This window comes from Sorex araneus, chromosome 6 (genome assembly GCF_027595985.1).
Source record: "Sorex araneus isolate mSorAra2 chromosome 6, mSorAra2.pri, whole genome shotgun sequence".
Lineage (NCBI taxonomy): Eukaryota > Metazoa > Chordata > Mammalia > Eulipotyphla > Soricidae > Sorex > Sorex araneus.
Window position 1 is genome coordinate 153,012,395 of NC_073307.1, and position 18,660 is coordinate 153,031,054.

The window sequence follows — 18,660 nt, forward strand, 5'->3', positions numbered from 1 at the left end:
ATACTGTTGATTAACCAATAAAGTGTTACTGACTTCTTGTACCAGAAGCTACTATGTGACATAATACAAATATATATATACTTGTTAATAACTTTTAAATATGAACAATAAAGATGTATTGCTTTAGATCATTGCATCTGACAAAAATAGTTTTTTATCATCAACGTGACTCTGCATATTGATATTCTGTCAGATACTATCTTCTAAAATCTACTAACTTTTCTGATAGTTCTCCCTACAGTTATTTTCCATGATGACCCCGATGGACAAACACAATCTCACGGTGCTTGAGGAATTCATCCTCCTGGGAATCACAGACCGCCCGGAGCTGCAGGCTCCCTTCTTTGGGCTCTTCCTCATCATCTACGTGATCTCACTGGTGGGCAACCTGGGCATGATCATCCTCACCAACATAGACTCTAGGTTGCAAACACCCATGTACTTCTTTCTCAGACACTTGGCATTCATTGACCTTGGCTATTCAACAGCGGTGGGACCCAAGACCTTAGTCAATTTTATTGCTAATCAGAATAGAATCCCCTATCATTGGTGTGCCACGCAGCTGGCTTTCTTCATTTTCTTCATTATTAGTGAACTTTTTGTTCTGTCGGCAATGGCCTACGACCGCTATGTGGCCATCTGCAACCCCCTTCTCTACACAGTTGTCATGTCACAGAAAGTCTGTTGGGTTCTGGTGTTAATCCCATATGCCTACAGCGCCTTTCTATCTCTGATAACCACTATCAAAATTTTTATTTCATCCTTCTGTGGCCACAATGTCATTAGCCACTTCTACTGTGATAGTCTTCCTTTGTTAACTTTGGTGTGCTCAGGGACGCATGACGTGGAAATGATAATACTGATCTTTTCAGCATTTAACTTGGTTTCGTCTCTTCTGATAGTCATCGTGTCCTACATACTGATCCTGAAGGCCATCCTCAGGATGAAGTCTGCCGAGGGGAGGCGCAAAGCCTTCTCCACCTGCGGATCACACCTGACAGCAGTCGTCATATTGTATGCGACTCTGTTCTTTATGTACGTGCAGCCCAAATCCAGCCATTCCTTTGAAAATGACAAAATGGCCTCTGTGTTTTACACATTGATAATACCCATGCTGAACCCCCTGATCTACAGCTTGAGGAATAAAGAAGTAAAGGGTGCCCTGCAAAGAATATGGAAAACTATGTGTAAGCTCCCAATATAAAGATCAAAATAGCATGCTTAGATAATAATGGATTAAATCATAGAAAAGTGTGTAATGTGTGATCATTCTTTAGAAAGCATTGCTGGGTACATACACAGATAGCTATAATACTGTACTTCTTAATGTATCAATATTTAGTTGGTGATCCACTTTGATTTGTTCTCAAGTTAAAGTGCTTATACCTGGAGTCTGCAGTCTGAAAATTGAAATCTGAATCACCATTCTCAGATTGCTGAGTGCTGAATTAGAATTGAGTGATACTGGAGCCAAAGGGGTAGTATAGCAGATAGGGTGCATGCCTTGCCTGAGTTCAATGCAGGTTCAATCCCTGGCATCACATATGGTCTCCCGAGTCCTCTATGAGTGGTAACTGAGCACAGAACTAGTAGTTAGCTCTGCACATCATTGGATGTGGCCAAAAACAAATCAAAGCTAAGACTGTATGGTACAATGAATGTCATACTGAATACGTAAGCAATTGGAGGTAGACTTTGCTTTAAAAACCCTAATTGCTATCTTTCAAGTTAAAGTAATAGATTGGAAATAAACTTCAACACCAGTTTGTAACAATTTATAACAAACTGACTAGAAGATGAGAATAAATGGTGGGAGAGGTATAGTACAGTGGTTAGGACACTTGATATGCAGAGAATGACCCTAGTTTAATCCCTAGAACCACATATGGTTACATGATCCCTCTCAGCATGGAGCTAGCAATAAGTCCTAAGTATTACCTGATGTGGCCCAATGACAAACAAAAAGAATAGGAAAAAATCAATAAATTATATCAATAAAATTCCTACATATGAATAGAAGAGGAATACATGAAACATAAAGTATTTTTGATACATGATTTGAATGAAAGGGTGGAGCAATAGTACGAAAGGTGGGGCATTTGCCCTGCACATGACTGATCTGGGTTTGATTTCCCAGAACCCCATAAGGTTCCCTGAGCACTTCCAAGAGTGATCCTTGAATGCAGAGTCAGCAGTAAACCCTGATCACGGCAGGGTATGTTCCAAAATACAAATAACTAACTAACTAACTAGATAAATAAAAAATGAAAAAATAAATAAATGCAATAAGATCATATTGATGTATACATGTTATACATCCTAAAGTAACACATAAATTATATACAGAAGTACTGAAAAATTGAAAACTTCCCCCCTGAATCTGGGGTAGAGCTTAAGAAAAAAAATCAGAATATGCAAACTTGAATTAAACATGTTAAAAATGAAGGAATGTGACACAAAATAGCACACATAATTTTTATTACACTTGATCTTAGCCAAAAGGCCGAGAAGCGATAGCACACATAATTTTTTTGATTTATTATTTTTTGAGGGTACAGTTACAGATTTACACATATTTGTGCTCATATTTCCCTCATACGAAGTTCGAGAACCCATCCCTTCACAAGTGCCCATTCTCCACCACAAATAAACCCAGCATCCCTCCCACCCTCCCCAATCCCATCTCCCCCCACCCCACCCTGCCACTGTGGCAGGGTATTCCCTTTTGTTCTCTCTCTCTCATTAGGTGTTGTGGTTTGCAATAAAGGTGTTGAGTGGCCATTGTGTTCAGTCTCTAGTCTACATTCAGCATGCATCACCCTTCCCCCGCATGGACTCCAAGCACATTTTACTTTGTGTTCCCTTCTCTATCTGAGTTGCCCTCTCCCCAGTATGTGAGGCCAGCTTCCAAGCCATGGAGTCAACCTCCTGGTACTTATTTCTACTATTCTTGGGTGTTAGTCTCCTACTCTGTTATTCTATATTCCACAGGTGAGTGCAATCTTTCTATGTCTGTCTCTTTCTTTCTGACTCATTTCACTTAGCATTATACTTTCCATGCTGATCCACTTATATGCAAAGTTCATGACCTCATTTTTTCTTACAGCTGCATAGTATCCCATTGTATAGATGTACCAAAGTTTCTTCAACCAGTCATCTGTTCTAGGGCACTCGGGTTTTTTCCTGATTCTGGCTATTGTAAACAGTGCTGCGATGAACATATAAGTAGCACACATAATTTTTAACTTATAAAAAGTAAACAAGTTATACTTTAAATGTCAGAATAGTGATTACTTGGTATTTATGCTTGTAGGAGTAAGGTCACATTGTAGAAAGAAAGATGAATGGTTCTTCTGAGGAACTGATCACCTTTTTTCTGTTGATGCTTATTCTTGATTCGGATATTATTTGTAACAGGTAATTTACATATACATTTCTATTAAGAACATTATCCTTTAATAAATAATTTGATTACCATGAGGGGAAAACAACTACCCAAATTATTTTTCCTTATAAAATTTTAAGTTCAATTACATAACATTATTAAAGCACTTCTCCATTATGTCCTTAGTAATGTCATTAAAAAAAAAATCACTGTTGGGCAGAGTGATAGCACAACAAGTAGGGCGCTTGCCTTGAATATGGCCCATCAGGGTTCTATCCCTGGCAGTCTTTATGCACCCCCTCAACTCCCCCAGATCTGTCAGAAGTGATCCTTGAGGGCAGTCAGGAGTAAGCCTTGAATACACTTGCTGTAAGCCCCAAACAAACAATTTTAAATCTTCAAAGATGCCTAGTAAAAGTTCCAAGAAAAACTAAATACCTTCCCTAGAGATACAAAGATCTGATCCAGACACCTAGGAGACTTCAACTAAGAAAAACTGAAAAGGCATGTAGCATAACATGACTTGTATGACAACACAAAGATGCTCTTTATAATTAGCAGATATCTCATTGGTTTTGTTTGATGTTTTCAATTGTGTGAGGCATAATTAACGAATGTTATCCTTTCTCCTGAGGGAGGGTCTCTAAGGAGTAAAGAAACACATAAATTGCTCTTTCTGAGTAAGGTTAAGAATATATGGGGAGCACAGAGCTATTCCTCATTAGAGGTGAGTCTGTGTTTTCTGAGACTGGTGTTTCTGATCCTCTGGTGTTCTACTGACTCTCTATAGCCCCATTTTAGTGTAAAATTAGGCCCCTTTTTTTGGGTCTCTAAAATTTTAGTTCCTACTAATTCCACCAGTGGCTTGGCCATAGATCTAATAATCTGCTATGATAAGTGAATTGTCTGAACTAATATGATATAAGCATGCCTTCATTTTCTTGATTGTTTCCTTTGCTATGTTGAAAGATTTTGGTGTGATGTAGTTCCACTTATCTATAAATTCTTTTGTCTACCTAATATTATGGGTTTGGGTATCTTTTAGGAAGAAATAACCTTTGGCTTTTGGTTTTGTTGAGTCTATCTATTGTTTTCCTGTTCTCAAGTTTGTTACTGTCTCTTTTTTGTCCTTTTTACACTCTTCTCTACTTTGGATTTAGTTTACACTGCCTTTTCTGTTTTCCAGAGTAATTAAAATAATGTTCCGATTTAAGATCTTCCCACTCTTTAGGTGATCGGAACATTATTTTATAACTTATTTTGGGTTTTTGGGGGTTTTTTTTTGCTTTTTTGGGTCACACCTGGCAATGCACAGGGGTTACTCCTGGCTCATGCACTCAGGAATTACTCCTGGCGGTGCTCCGGTGACCATATGGGATGCTAGGAACTGAGCCCGGGTCAGCTGCTTGCAAGACAAACACCCTACCCTCTGTGCTATTGCTCCAGCCCCTATAACTTATTTTGTTGCTTTAGCTTTATCCCACTGTGCATGTGCCAAATTAAAAAAATTCTATCAGAGGGAAAATAATGAACTCTGTGATTATGTTATCAATTTGCAAAATAGACCTTTAAAATATGTAGTATAAAAATACTAAAATTGATGATAAAGAATAATCTTAATCAAATTAACAACTTAATTGCTTTATATATATTAATTAGTTGCATAAAAGCACATGATAATTTAAAAATAATTTACTTAATGTTATATCGGGGCGGTCAATCTTTTTGGTTTATTAGCGCCTTTTCAGAAAAAAAAAAAGACCTCAGCACTCTCCTTAGAAATTCATCTTCTTTAAGTGAGCAAACAAAAGAACCCCAATTGCACCTGAAAGAGCATCTAAGAGCCCCCCATTATTAAAAACACTCCCTCTGGGGAAATTAAAACCTCCTCATACAAGTTAATTATAAAAAAATGCAGTTGGTTTATTAATATTTGATAAACATGTCAGTGTATTGTGAGATTTAATGATCCTTTTAGTATATCTTCCAGTGTAGGTTTCCTGCGTGACCCAATGGAGAAGTACAATCTAACAATGTTGGATGAATTTATTCTCATGGGAATCACAGATCGCCCAGAGCTACAAGCTCCATTACTTGGACTCTTCCTCGTTGTTTACATGATCTCGGTGCTTGGTAACCTGGGTCTGATCATCCTCACCAAGATAGACTCTAAGCTCCAAACACCTATGTACTTTTTCCTCAGGCACTTGTCTTTCACTGATCTTGGTTATTCTACAGCTGTAGGGCCCAAAATGCTGGTAAATTTTGCTAGTGATCAACATTCCATCTCATATAATTGGTGTGCCACTCAACTCATTTTCTTCAGCTTCTTCATCACCAGTGAGGTTTTCATTCTGTCGGCAATGGCCTATGACCGTTACGTGGCCATCTGCAACCCTCTGCTGTACACAGTCGTCATGTCCCAAGGATTGTGTCAGCTGCTGGTGGCAATCCCCTATCTCTACAGCATCTTTTTGTCTTTACTAACTATCATCAAAATTTTCACTTCAATATTTTGTGGCTCTAATGTCATCAGGCATTTCTACTGTGATAGTCTGCCTTTGATATCTTTGATCTGCTCAGACACTTCTGAAATCAAATTGATCATTCTGATCTTTGCAACTTTTAACTTGGTTTCTTCACTTCTTATCGTCCTTGTGTCCTACATGCTCATCCTGGTAGCTATTCTCAAGATGAACTCTGCAGAAGGCAGGCACAAGGCCTTCTCCACTTGCGGCTCTCACCTGACAGTGATTGTTATATTCTATGGCACTCTATTCTTCATGTATGTGCATCCCAAATCCAATCAATCCTTTGATACTGATAAAATGGCCTCTGTGTTTTACACATTGGTAATACCCATGTTGAATCCTATGATCTACAGTTTAAGGAACAAAGAGGTGAAAAATGCCTTATCTAGAACCTGGAAAATGTGTGCAAATATTCTATTTAAAATGCATTGTCATTAACTGCTAACAATAAACTATGTATTAGTCAATCCAGACTTTAACTGACATTGTTTAACTTGCCTTCATGGAATGGGAAAGAATTAATGAATGAAAGCATAGATATAAAGAAAATTGATTGTTTTTAACCCAAGAGATGTTTATTTTCTGTTCACGCGTTAGATATTTACTTACATTTAGTTTTAAGTCTAGAACATGTGATTATTAATCTGATATGCAGTCTATTTTCATGGCGATTTCCCTAAATATGCACTTTTATAAACCAGAAAGTTTATATACATTCATTATAATTTTGTGAGTTGTTGAAAAACAAAAGACACACAAAAAGATAACCTGACACATTTGGCATAACTGGATTCATTTTTTGATATATATTTTGTTAAGCATAACAACCCAAATTCTTTTTTGGAGGTTCACAAAATATGCAGAATTAGAAATAGAATGTACAGCACGATTGATGGTTTTAAATAATATAAAAATAAAATGGAAAATCAAGATAGTAATAATTAAGACGAAGAATCTTTCAGTCCCAGAGAAACAGTATAGCAGTCAGGGCGCTTGCCTTGCACATGACTGTCCCAGGTTTGATCTTTAGCATCCCATATGGGCCCCTAAACCCTTCAGGACTGATCTCCGAGTGCAGAGCCAGGAGTAAACCCTGAGCACTGCTGGGTTTGCCCCTGCCCCCAAGAGAAAGAGCTGCAAATCTTCCTGGAGAGGATAGTTAAGCAAAATCTGAAGGTGTTTTCAGGATTGGTTCCACAAATATTACTCAGTGGTAGAGCTTATGTTTCACCTGTGTGCATGCATGAGGCCCTGGCATAGATCCTCAACAATCACATCACAAAATCCCGTTAATCACTGATTTCTCGGGCGGGCTCAGTCACATCTCATTTCGTCCTTTCCCTGAGATCTTAGAAGTCCATCTGGACTCGGCCCTCCTAACGATGTTGCACTGAGGGCTCTTCAGGGTCAGGGGAATGAGATCCAGCTTGTTACTGGATTTTGCATATGAATACACCATGGGAAGCTTGCAAGGCTGTCCCATGTGGGCAGGAAACTCTCAGAAGATTGCCAGTTTCTCCCAGAGGGAGAAGAAGGCTGAAGATATCTCACAGCTTCTAAGAGCTTGCTTTTAAGTCTCTCTCTGGGTTACACACACCTGGGTTCCTCTGCCGGTACCTTCATGCATGAGGCCTGTCCGAACATGTGGAGAGGGGCCTCCAGCATGGCTGTTGTTATGTTCCGGTGGTCTTCGGCCGCCAGGAGCTCTGCTTGGGGTGGAGAGGGAAGCTGGAGCCCATCCCCTCCGAGGGGCCCCGGGGAAGACAGCCAGGCGTGTGGGCAAGAGACTCTCTGGGGGCAAGATCCTCAACAATAGTACTACAAAATGTGATCAAGAGATAAAACAAATAATGACAGACTTTAACAAATAATTTGACCTTGTGGAACTCCATATGCATTTTATTACTAAACCGTTAATTTTAAATTAAAAGGAAACCTAAAATGGTAAATTGATTCATATTTGATGAAAAGATCTATTCTGTGACTTCTGTACAAACAAGAAATTATTGGATTTGTTTCATTTCTAAGATTTAGAAATAAAAATTCCAAGAAAATGAATTATTCTCTATTTGGAAAATGGACTTAAAGGAAGGCAGTTTCAGAAAATAAAATGCTATTTAAATCTTAACATTTTAAAGAAAAATTTAATATTTTTAGTGGACTAGAGAGATAGCATAGTGAATAAAGCATTTGCCTTGCATGCAGCCAACCCAGGATTGATTCCCAGCACCATACACTGATTCAAGAGCACCACCAGGACTAAGCCCTGAGCACCACCAGCTGACATGCTGTGACCCAGGAACAAACAAAAAAGTGGTTCTATTTTTTTAGATTTATGTGAAATGTAGGAGGCTTTAAAAGATAAATGATATTTTTAAGTGTAAAGGTTAATTCCAGAGCCCCGTAAGATATACTGAATACTTCTTCTCCCATGAACACCTACCTGCCTTGCTTGCCTCATGTTTTTTTTCTTGTTTATTTCCACCTCGGAGAAGCCTATATCCTCTCTTGAATATGTACGTCTCTCTTTCCCCCATGTATTTTAAATAAATTTCAATAAAACTATTTTGCTTCAATAAGAAAAATTTAAATGCTGAACACTCTTTTGCTACCAACAGAAACTAAGAGATTGAATCAATTCCTGCAAGCGTCCAACAAAGCCTAAAATCTTTGAGTTCAAAAGACTAAGTTGATAATCTAGCTGAGATCAAATTAGCGGAGTTTGTAAAACAGAAACTCTGAAAGAAGGAGTTACGTAGAGAAAGAAAGGACAGTAAATACCTGCAAAAAATCTCTCCATTATTCAACAGATGACTAATAACCACATGAATAAAAACAACCAGACAAAGAAGATCTGAAAAGATGACAAGAAGCAATGTTCATAATTTTTGCTACATAGGGAGTAGGGAAACTCATATTTCATGGAGGCTTAGATAGTCAAGAAAATTTTGTTTCAGCACAGGAAATAACCCTAAACAGAACACTGTTTTGGACTCACCATAGAAATTGTAAAGGCAATGTCTGAAATTCAAAATACTTCAAATCCTAAAACAAAGTTCAAAAATATTTGTAAGATACAAAATTGCCCAGCTCCCACCAGGAAAAAAATACAAAGTGGATGGTATATTTTTAAATGTATCAGGCATATAAAGAAGCAGGAAAACATACAGAAAAGAACAAATCAACCCAAACTGAAGTGTTCATAATATCAAAGAAACACTCCCTGGAAAATGCTAATATAAATGAGTCTCTTTTAAAACTTGAACTTTTACAGAAAATTATATGTCATTATATTATATGACATATAATTTTCAAATTTAATGAAAATTATATGTCAAGCTTAAAATGCAAGGGATTACAAAAATAGCAGAATAGATATTTCAGAAAAATGATGATTTTTAAACCAATAGATGTTCCAATAGAATGTATCAAAACTGAAACACACACACACACACACACACACACACACACACACACACACACACACACTGAAACATCTAAATAGAGTGAAAGGCATATGGGCCTGGAGATTTCCAGTATCTCTTGCCCGGTTCAGATAATCCCTGGCAGTACAAGGCTTGAGAGGCAGAACATTCTCGAGGCCTCCATTAATTTGGGGTCTTCAGTGACTATAAAAAAAAACAAACATGAACACACAGAGGAAGTCACCATGCAGAAGAAAGAGAGAAAAATAGTCAAAAGTGTGAGGGAACTGCAGAAAGTGGGGCTTCTTTCTGTCCTTTCTGTGACCCCCTGGGCCTACGTGCCTGCTGGCAGGGAATCTGGAAAGCTTCCCGCGTACATTGACCCATGGAATCCGGGAGGAGTCCTTGGAGGAGATGTCACCAGCGTATATCTGAAGGAGGAATTCTTCAGACGTACGGGGCATCTTGTAGTGTGTTAGAAGGAGGAATTCTTCTGACTGCTGTGAGAACAGACAAGAGACAAAACAGACCCTCCTCTGTAATCTCTCGTGCCTTCCCCTCCTAAGCACAACCGCATACCACGTAAATTTGTGACTAACCTTCTCGGGCTAAGATAACAGTGCCTACGTGACTAGCTATGTATATAAACCCCCTGCTGAAAGAATAAACTTGCCTTCAGCCCTCAGCCACCAAGCTGTGTGTCTGCTGTTGGTCCCTCAGAACTCCTGTCTCGGCTGCATTCTTAGGGGCTGGACCCCGACAGGTGGCGCCCGAACAGGGACCCTCAGAGGTGAGCGCGCGGAAGTTAAAGTTTTGAGGTAAGATGGGGCAAACGTCTAGCCAGACGATATTTGCACAGATGCTACAAGCATCTCTAAAAATGAAAGGAATAACTGTCGGGTTGGGACAGCTTGTGAGGTTCATAGACTTTGTGGGAGAAATTTGCCCCTGGTTCCCTAAGGATGGAACCGTGAATATAGAGACTTGGAAAAAAGTCGGGGAAACGATAAAAGAATACTATAGAGAGAATGGCGCAGAAAAAACGCCGATTGATGCAGTAAGAAAAATGCAAGAGCCCCTACAAGGGAATCCTGAATTTGAGAGAGCTTTTTTGCTCTCTAGATTACCAGCAACCCCATTGTCAGGGGGATAAGACCAAAGATAATGTGGACATCTGTAGGGCAGGTTCAGGAATTTCAGTGTGAATGTGGTGAGTGGGTGCGCACCCGTGTGAAAGAAGGACCGGTCCGAGCGAGTGCAGGAGTGTGCTTTGTACGTGTGCCTTTAGTGTGTATTTGTCTCATTATCTTTCTCTTAGTTCTGCTTATTATCAGCAGAGAAGGCAGGAAAATGCAAGATCATGTGGTTAAGTGTTTAATAATATCAGGAAATAAAAATATATCACTAAGGTAGCCTATCCCCAAATCTGATAAGATACTAGAACTGGCTGGTCAGGCGGGGAAACGGGGAGCAATGTTCCCAATCGGCCGACAGGGCTTAATTTTGCCCTGGGGACTGCTCCTTCCTTTCTCGGTCTGTCAGTTTTCTCCCTGCCATTTCTAAAAGGTCAGATTGATAGATCAACTGCAGACGTGTGCACATGTATGTGTGGTGTTTTTTAGTGAACTTACTGTCTATCTGTTTGTCTGTCTGTTTGTCTGTCTGTGGAACACTCGAGTGTTAGAGCTAATTTGAAGTCAGTAATTCTTAGACCTGGGCAGAAAAAATCAAGGGAGATCAGAGTGATATGAAGCCCAGCAATTTATAAGATCTAAGGTGTCTTTGGAACTTGTTAGATCAGGTTAAGCAAAGATTTCTGATTAGAATGTGGCGCCTACAACAAAATTGAAATTTTTAGTCTAAATTTCTTATTGGAAGAACATTAATAGTTATTAACAGTTGAAATTCTTTTGAATTCCAGTATCTGTACTATCTAGAAAAAGCTACAGAACTAGAGCCAGAAAACTAAAAAGTGAAATAAGAATTCAGAGAGTGCAAGGCTTTATCTTACAAGCCTCAGTCAATTTTAATGAGGAATTTAGCTGTTTTTCAAGCAACAGAGGTACAGAAACCCTCAAAATAAATAAAGTTTTCTTATGTTTCCATAAACATTGACAGTCCAAAAATTTTTTTATGCTATTATCAAAGTTTGGTTAAAAATATATATATATACCCAAAGGGCTCTTTCTGTGTTTAAAAGCATGTTTGTATTGTAGAATTGTTGAAGTTAGAAAGCTCATGATTTTAAGTAAAGTACAAAAACTCTCAAAATTAAGTCAAAGAAGTTTTTACCGTGTTTCACAAAAATTGATGGTCCAAAAGTCTTTTGCTATTATACCAATGTATATATTTATATCTGCACTGGATTAGAATTATTTGACCTAGAGAATCTTGTGAGTTGAAATAATTGTGATCTATGAAAACAGGTTCAAAGAATAATGCTTCAGTTTAAAATATAATTTTCTAGAGTTGCAAAATTGGTTGAAAAACTTATTGTACCTGTGTTTTATTTGATCTCTGAGACTTCTGGTAACTAAAATTTTTAAAGCTACTTAGCTCAGGATTATAAGGGGTTAATCTCAGTTGTCACTTTGGGAGTTTTTAAAGATTTTCCCTGGATCCACCCATCCCCCTGCATTCCCAGCTCAGCAAGCTCTGCCTCAGTCAGACTGGATATGCAGACCCTCCCTAACCTCAACAGTGAATTCTAATCACACTTTTGCTCAGCAGATAAGACTTGCTAAATTAGTTTGTTAACTCTTCTAGGTATCTGGCTCTTGCAACTCTGTAAATGAGAAAGGGCTTGGGAAACAACTGATCCTTATATTTGCATTAAAATCTGACGAACACACAATAAAAGAAAGGGTGGGAAACCTCCTTGTAGGAGGAAAGGTCTCTGCTTATATTTTAACAGATGACAGACCTACTAATCCATTCTGGATCCTGCTACGGCCTCATCTGGAGTAAAATCCATCCTCCTGGCTCAGTCTCCAGACCACCTGAAACTCCAACACTCCAAACTTCAGCCTAGAGCAGATCTCAGCTGGAAGTCACAAGAAAATCTAAAGAAGACTCAGCAAAACAGAACCCAAATGGGGAAGCACAGGCTGAATTGGCCTGAGGACTTAGTCTGGGATTTACGGTACCAACCTAACCCTGAACTTCAGAGAATTTTGTACACCAGTGTAGAATCCTTACTGTTTCATGGTAATCTATGAGTGTTTTAATCTTAAAAGTTGTTCCTAGAAATCAGAATTCTAAAGATGTCTCCAGGTTAATATATGTTGTAAGAACTTTAGTTGTGAGTACCTTTAAAACTTTTTGAAAATCTATAAGAACCGATATAATGTTTGTGACTGCAGAGTAGTTTTGCCATGTTAAATAAGATGATTGTCAACTTCTGTCCAAACTTGTGAGATCATGTTGTACCAATTTCAGTGAATTTAAACTTGTGGGATGACTATAGATGTATGTCTTAAGTCAGAAAGATAATGTATGGAGATATCATCAGTGAAAAGTAGAAAAGCAAAGTGTAATTGTTTTTGAAATGGAAAAATTACAGGATGTAATGGATGTCACACATGAGCCTTCCTTCGGCCGTTTAAAATATGTTCATGTTTCAGTTGACACCTTTTCAGGCTATGTCTGGGCAGCACCCCTGCCTGGGGAAAATGTAACACAAGTACAAAAATTTTTATTTCAATGTTTTTCTGTTATGGGCTATCCAACGCATTCAAAAACTGATAATGCCCCTCACCTCAATACCGACCTGTTAAAAAATGCTAAAACTATTGTTCAATCACTTAGAAGCCAATTTCTGAACATTAATCATTGGATTTATTCTCTATTAGGATCTGGGCTTGGAATTCTTGTTTTATTGATATTTTGTTTTGTACTCTGTCTGGCATTAACTCTTATCCTGAGAAGGTTAAGGACCCTTTTTGTGTCCTCTAAACGCTTACAATTGGAACTAAGAGATCTGGCCACTAATAAATAAAAAAGGGGGAGATGTGAGGGAACTGCAGAAAGTGGGGCTTCTTTCTGTCCTTTCTGTGACCCCCTGGGCCTACGTGCCTGCTGGCAGGGAATCTGGAAAGCTTCCCGCGTACATTGACCCATGGAATCCGGGAGGAGTCCTTGGAGGAGATGTCACCAGCGTATATCTGAAGGAGGAATTCTTCAGACGTACGGGGCATCTTGTAGTGTGTTAGAAGGAGGAATTCTTCTGACTGCTGTGAGAACAGACAAGAGACAAAACAGACCCTCCTCTGTAATCTCTCGTGCCTTCCCCTCCTAAGCACAACCGCATACCACGTAAATTTGTGACTAACCTTCTCGGGCTAAGATAACAGTGCCTACGTGACTAGCTATGTATATAAACCCCCTGCTGAAAGAATAAACTTGCCTTCAGCCCTCAGCCACCAAGCTGTGTGTCTGCTGTTGGTCCCTCAGAACTCCTGTCTCGGCTGCATTCTTAGGGGCTGGACCCCGACACAAAAGAGCTAACGTAAACAGAGACATAATGAAGAAGAGCTTTTATCTTCATTTTGGGACTCTCACCCTGCAGTGTTCAAGAACTACTTCTGAATCTGTGAACAGGTGTGACCCCTGGCCATGTTCAGAAGACCATACCTGGTCCCAAATATTGGCTTGAAACGGGCCACAGACAAAACAAGTGTCTTAGCCTCTATACCTGCAGGGAACTCTAAGTGCAAGAATAGTTCGATAAATTCCAAACTACGGTGCCCAAAAGGAAAAGAGAGAAAGAGAGAGAGACAGAGAGACAGAGACAGGCAGACAGAGACATAGAGAAAGTGCATACTATAGAGACAAGCTGGGGAGAGGGGCTGATGGGAGAGAAACTGGGGACACTGGTGCTGGGAAATATACATTGGTGGAGGGGTGGGTATTGGAACACTGTATGACCAAAACCTAATCGTGCACAGCTTTGTAAGGGTCTGTCTCACAGTGATTCAATAAAAAAATAATTAGAAAAAATTAATAGTTAATAAAATGTATTGGATACAAAGGCAAGAAACTAAAACTACATTGCAGTCTTTAATTATAAAAGCTTTCAACTGATTGGGTGAGTTCTGTCCACATTTTGGAAAGTAATTGGCAAAATTCAAATCTAGTGATGGACATACTATACAGAATGCAAAATGTGTCTTCACAGTAACATTTAAACCAGCACTTCTCAACTTCAGTCTGTTGATGAGTAACAATCCATAGGTTTAGAAAAGTTGAAAATCACCTACTTATAGGGTTAATTATAGGTCAATACACTAGTCTTCAGACAGGTGCTGGTCCACAGGTATAAAAAAAGATGATTCAGACTGTTTTAAGAAACTATTGTGCCCATAGTCAACCCAATGAATATTAAACTATAAAGCCATCAAACTGGGGCATAAAGATCATTGATCGAGAATGAAAATTCAGAAATATAATAAATAAATATAACTTATAGATGTATCACTGTATCACTGTCATCTCATTACTCATCAATTTGCTCGAGCGGGCACCAGTAGCATTTCCATTGTGAGACTTGTTGTTACTGTTTTTGGCATATAGAATATGTCACGGGTAGCTTGCCAGGCTCTGCTGTGGGGGTGGGATACCCTCAGTAGCTTGCCAGGCTCTCCGAGAGGGATGTGGGAATCAAACCCGGGTCAGCCACCTGAAGGCAAACACCCTACCCACTGTGCTATCACTCCAGTCCAATTAATCCAGATAATAAAAAAGTTTGTCTCAAATTGTTTAGCTTTCAAATGCTTCAGGGAAAATCAAGAAATTGCCTGTCATATCCCTAGGGAGAGAAGCAAAGGGTGGAAAAAATTCATAAATTGTTCTCCTGTACGATGTTTCATTCAGCACATTGCAAGGTTTCTTCAGAGGTAAACAGACAGCATCATTTATGTATGTCATATTCTACTAATATCTAAATAATTTGGGTCACATTTGTTATATGTTTTTGTTTCATGGCAAAGAGTAGAACATATACTGGAATTATTTACTTCTGTGTGCCTTCTACAAAGAAAAAACAATGACCAGAATAGAACTTATCTTGTCTTCTTTAGATGATTTTTTTCAAATAATTTTATGAATGTAAAAAAGCTTCTTTAAAAGGTTAGTGTATATTACATAGAATCTATGTGTATACATTCCTGTGAAATATACATACCGAAATTGGTTGGTCAGATAATATATCAAGAGATGTATATGCAGTTTATAGGCTATCACCTATTAGACGTCCTTATTTTTAAAGTTCTATATAAATTTGGTTGAATGTCTTATTTAAATCTTCCACATATGTAGACAAAAGGCTTGTATGTGAACTAATTTTAAATGGGGAAATTCAAAACATTCAATACATAGCTGAAATTTCAGTTCTAAAATTCCAAGTATTTAACAAATCTGTTGTTACTGAAATTTTATAAATGGAAATATTAAATTGTCACAGTAAAATTGAAAAGTAGATAATACTTAAGTCCAAAACTTTTAATTTTAATTATATATCTATATGACACATCTGTCTATATTGCTGTCTTCATGCTCTATCCTCTATGGTCTATATCTCTAGGCAAGTCAGACTTAGAGTGTTGGCACTTTCCCTGTTTATTTTTTGTATCATAGGCTTCCTTTACATAACAAGGCAGGTAGAGATCTTGCAATGTTAATCAGATAATTATTAGGGCGCAGATCGAGATCTCCCTATAACGACAAAGAGACTCCAGAGACTGCAAACAGCAAGCAGGGTTTATTGTAAGACTGGCTAGCCAGGGTCCAGCCGCCTATGTGGACAGGCAGGTCCAGCAGGTTGGGCAAAAGACCCTGAGCTTCTCCAAAGGAGATCTTATATAGGCCTTCCCCGGCCGTTACAGCAGAGCCCGCGCATTTCATAGCCAATAGATTTATAATATTGCAAACTTTCTTAACCAATCCATTTAAAAGGACATCACTCCTTAGCCTATGGTTTTAGAGATCAGTATTTGCACCAATATTCAGGAATGTCCTGGTTCTGGGGGCAGTCCTGGGTCTTGTGATAAGGGTCATGTGATATGGGTCTGATTATCTGGTCTGACCACCACCGTTCTTGCGAACCAGGATGCCTGTATCTGAATTCCTTGCTCAGGGGCAGAAAATCAAGTTATTCTAGAATGCGGGCTCCTGTAAAAAGAGTCTTAAGAAAGCTAAATAGATTCTTGTGTTCTGTCCTGGGCCCGATCCTCACATAATAAATGAACCTCTTTTCTAATTGTGACAACTGAAATATTTCAGAACCCTAGCAAATGTTCTTTGGAGACTGGATTTCAACCAGAAAACCACAATCTACTTCTGTCTCCAACTTGACCTTTATCTGTGTCTCTGCATGAAATTTCACATGTTCCATTTTATGCGATGAAATATTTTCAGAGTCTAAACAACAATTTTGTTTTCTTTAATTCATACAAATGTTCTTTCTGTTCTAAATAAAGCACCAGATTTTCCTCTATGATACCTGTTCTCTGTGCCGATGTCTCCCTTCAGATTGATTTTTCCATAAACCTGGATGGACAGACATAATCTCACCGGGCTCAAGGAATTCATCCTCCTGGGAATCACAGACCGCCCGGAGCTGCAGGCTCCCCTATTTGTGCTCTTTCTCATCATCTACATGATCTCACTGGTGGGCAACCTGGGCATGGTCATCCTCACCAAGATGGACCCCAGGCTCCAGACACCCATGTACTTCTTTCTCAGACACCTGGCGCTCACGGATCTCGGCTACTCCACCGCGGTGGGACCCAAAATGTTGGTAAATTTCCTTGTAGATAAAAATTCAATTTCATATCATTTATGTGCTACACAGTTGACTTTCTTTGTTATGTTTATTATTAGTGAACTTTTCATCCTAGCAGCAATGTCCTATGACCGCTATGTGGCCATCTGCAAACCTCTGCTCTACACAGTCATCATGTCCCAAAGGCTGTGTCTGGTGCTGGTGGCAATCCCCTATCTCTACAGCACCTGTGTTTCTCTTCTGGTCACTATAAAAATCTTCAATTCCTCCTTCTGTGGCTATAACGTTGTGAGTCATTTCTACTGTGACAGTCTCCCCTTGTTATCTTTGCTCTGCTCAAATACTTATGAAATACAGTTGATTATTATGTCTTTATCTGCTTTTAATTTGATTTTTACTCTTCTGGTGGTTGTCTTATCTTATCTGCTCATCCTCATTGCCATCCTCAGGATGAAGTCAGCTGAGGGGAGACGCAAAGCTTTTTCCACCTGTGGATCCCACCTGACAGTGGTCACTGTGTTTTATGGGACTTTGATATTTATGTATGTGAAACCCAAATCTGGTCACTCCTTTGACACTGATAAAATGGCCTCTATATTTTACACCCTCATTATCCCCATGCTGAATCCCTTGATCTATAGCTTGAGGAACAAGGATGTAAAATGTGCACTACAAAAGATGTGGACAAAGGTATGCAGTATCTTTTCTTAAGTTCAATGTCCAGTGAGTTTTCAATTAATTAGGTGAAGGATTGTAAATAATTTTGCATGCCTCTTGAGGGAGAAAAAATAACAAAAATTATGATTTATTAAGAGATTTCTTTCATTGTTTTAGACACATCCTAGTACTATGAATATTTTAATCATCAGAGGAGAAAAAAATGCTTAAGATTTAAGTACATTTTATAGTGTAGTAGAATGGATAAGGATAATGTTAAGCACAAAAGCAAACAAGGAGAATAGTGTGCTATGTAAGAGAGGTGGAGAATAATATACAAAGGGAGTCAAAATGACCAGAAGTGTCAAACATTAGAATTAAGCAAATGTATCTTTATATGTGTCTGTGTTTGGTTAATTAGTCATACATTATTTCTGTTTTATATTATGTTTCATACATCTCTGTGGGGTAATTGAGATAAAAATTGATTGTGCTATCCTGAAGGTGCATTTTCAGTGTAATGAGTTGCATTCAACAATCATGAAATTTTCTCAAATTTGCCCCCAAGTACCAAGATATGAAGGGTTTACTCTCTCTTAGAAGTGTCCCCGATTTAATATATGGTCTCTTAAGAGTTTGTTTCGTCAACATAGTTGGCACTTCAATTACCCCGAAGATAAGCCTAGCATCTGTTTTTGTCTATTTGTCTGTCTTTAAGAGAGAAACATAAATTCATAGATGTATTCCTTGTAACAATCAATTTTTCAGCTTTAATATATTTCTCATCCTGATTGTATTTTTAAGCTGTTGATTTTTATCTAAAGTAATGTTAATTTTTTTTACTTAAAAATAAGTACTTGTGAGGCTGAAGTGATAGCACAG

General features: G+C 38.5%; 3 protein-coding genes across 3 annotated transcripts; all 3 read left to right on the forward strand.

Annotated features, from left to right (window-relative positions):
- The first annotated feature begins 253 nt into the window (after positions 1 to 253).
- LOC101552596 (olfactory receptor 8K3-like) lies at positions 254 to 1,204 on the forward strand. Its single transcript, XM_004621741.3, has one exon. It carries the CDS (start codon positions 254 to 256, stop codon positions 1,202 to 1,204), a length of 951 nt encoding a protein of 316 aa, XP_004621798.2.
- Positions 1,205 to 5,397: 4,193 nt separating this feature from the next.
- Positions 5,398 to 6,354, forward strand: LOC129406011 (olfactory receptor 8K3-like). Its single transcript, XM_055143753.1, has one exon. The coding sequence runs from the start codon at positions 5,398 to 5,400 to the stop codon at positions 6,352 to 6,354; it is 957 nt and encodes a 318-aa protein (XP_054999728.1).
- A 10,536-nt stretch (positions 6,355 to 16,890) lies between these two features.
- LOC129405716 (olfactory receptor 8K3-like) lies at positions 16,891 to 17,832 on the forward strand. The gene has a single exon (XM_055142861.1). The coding sequence runs from the start codon at positions 16,891 to 16,893 to the stop codon at positions 17,830 to 17,832; it is 942 nt and encodes a 313-aa protein (XP_054998836.1).
- Positions 17,833 to 18,660: the final 828 nt, after the last annotated feature.

Bases quoted from the DNA above. Each gene is read 5' to 3' on its own strand.
- LOC101552596 (XM_004621741.3), top strand. From the start codon at position 254: ATGACCCCGATGGACAAACACAATCTCACGGTGCTTGAGGAATTCATC.
- LOC129406011 (XM_055143753.1), top strand. From the start codon at position 5,398: ATGGAGAAGTACAATCTAACAATGTTGGATGAATTTATTCTCATGGGA.
- LOC129405716 (XM_055142861.1), top strand. From the start codon at position 16,891: ATGGACAGACATAATCTCACCGGGCTCAAGGAATTCATCCTCCTGGGA.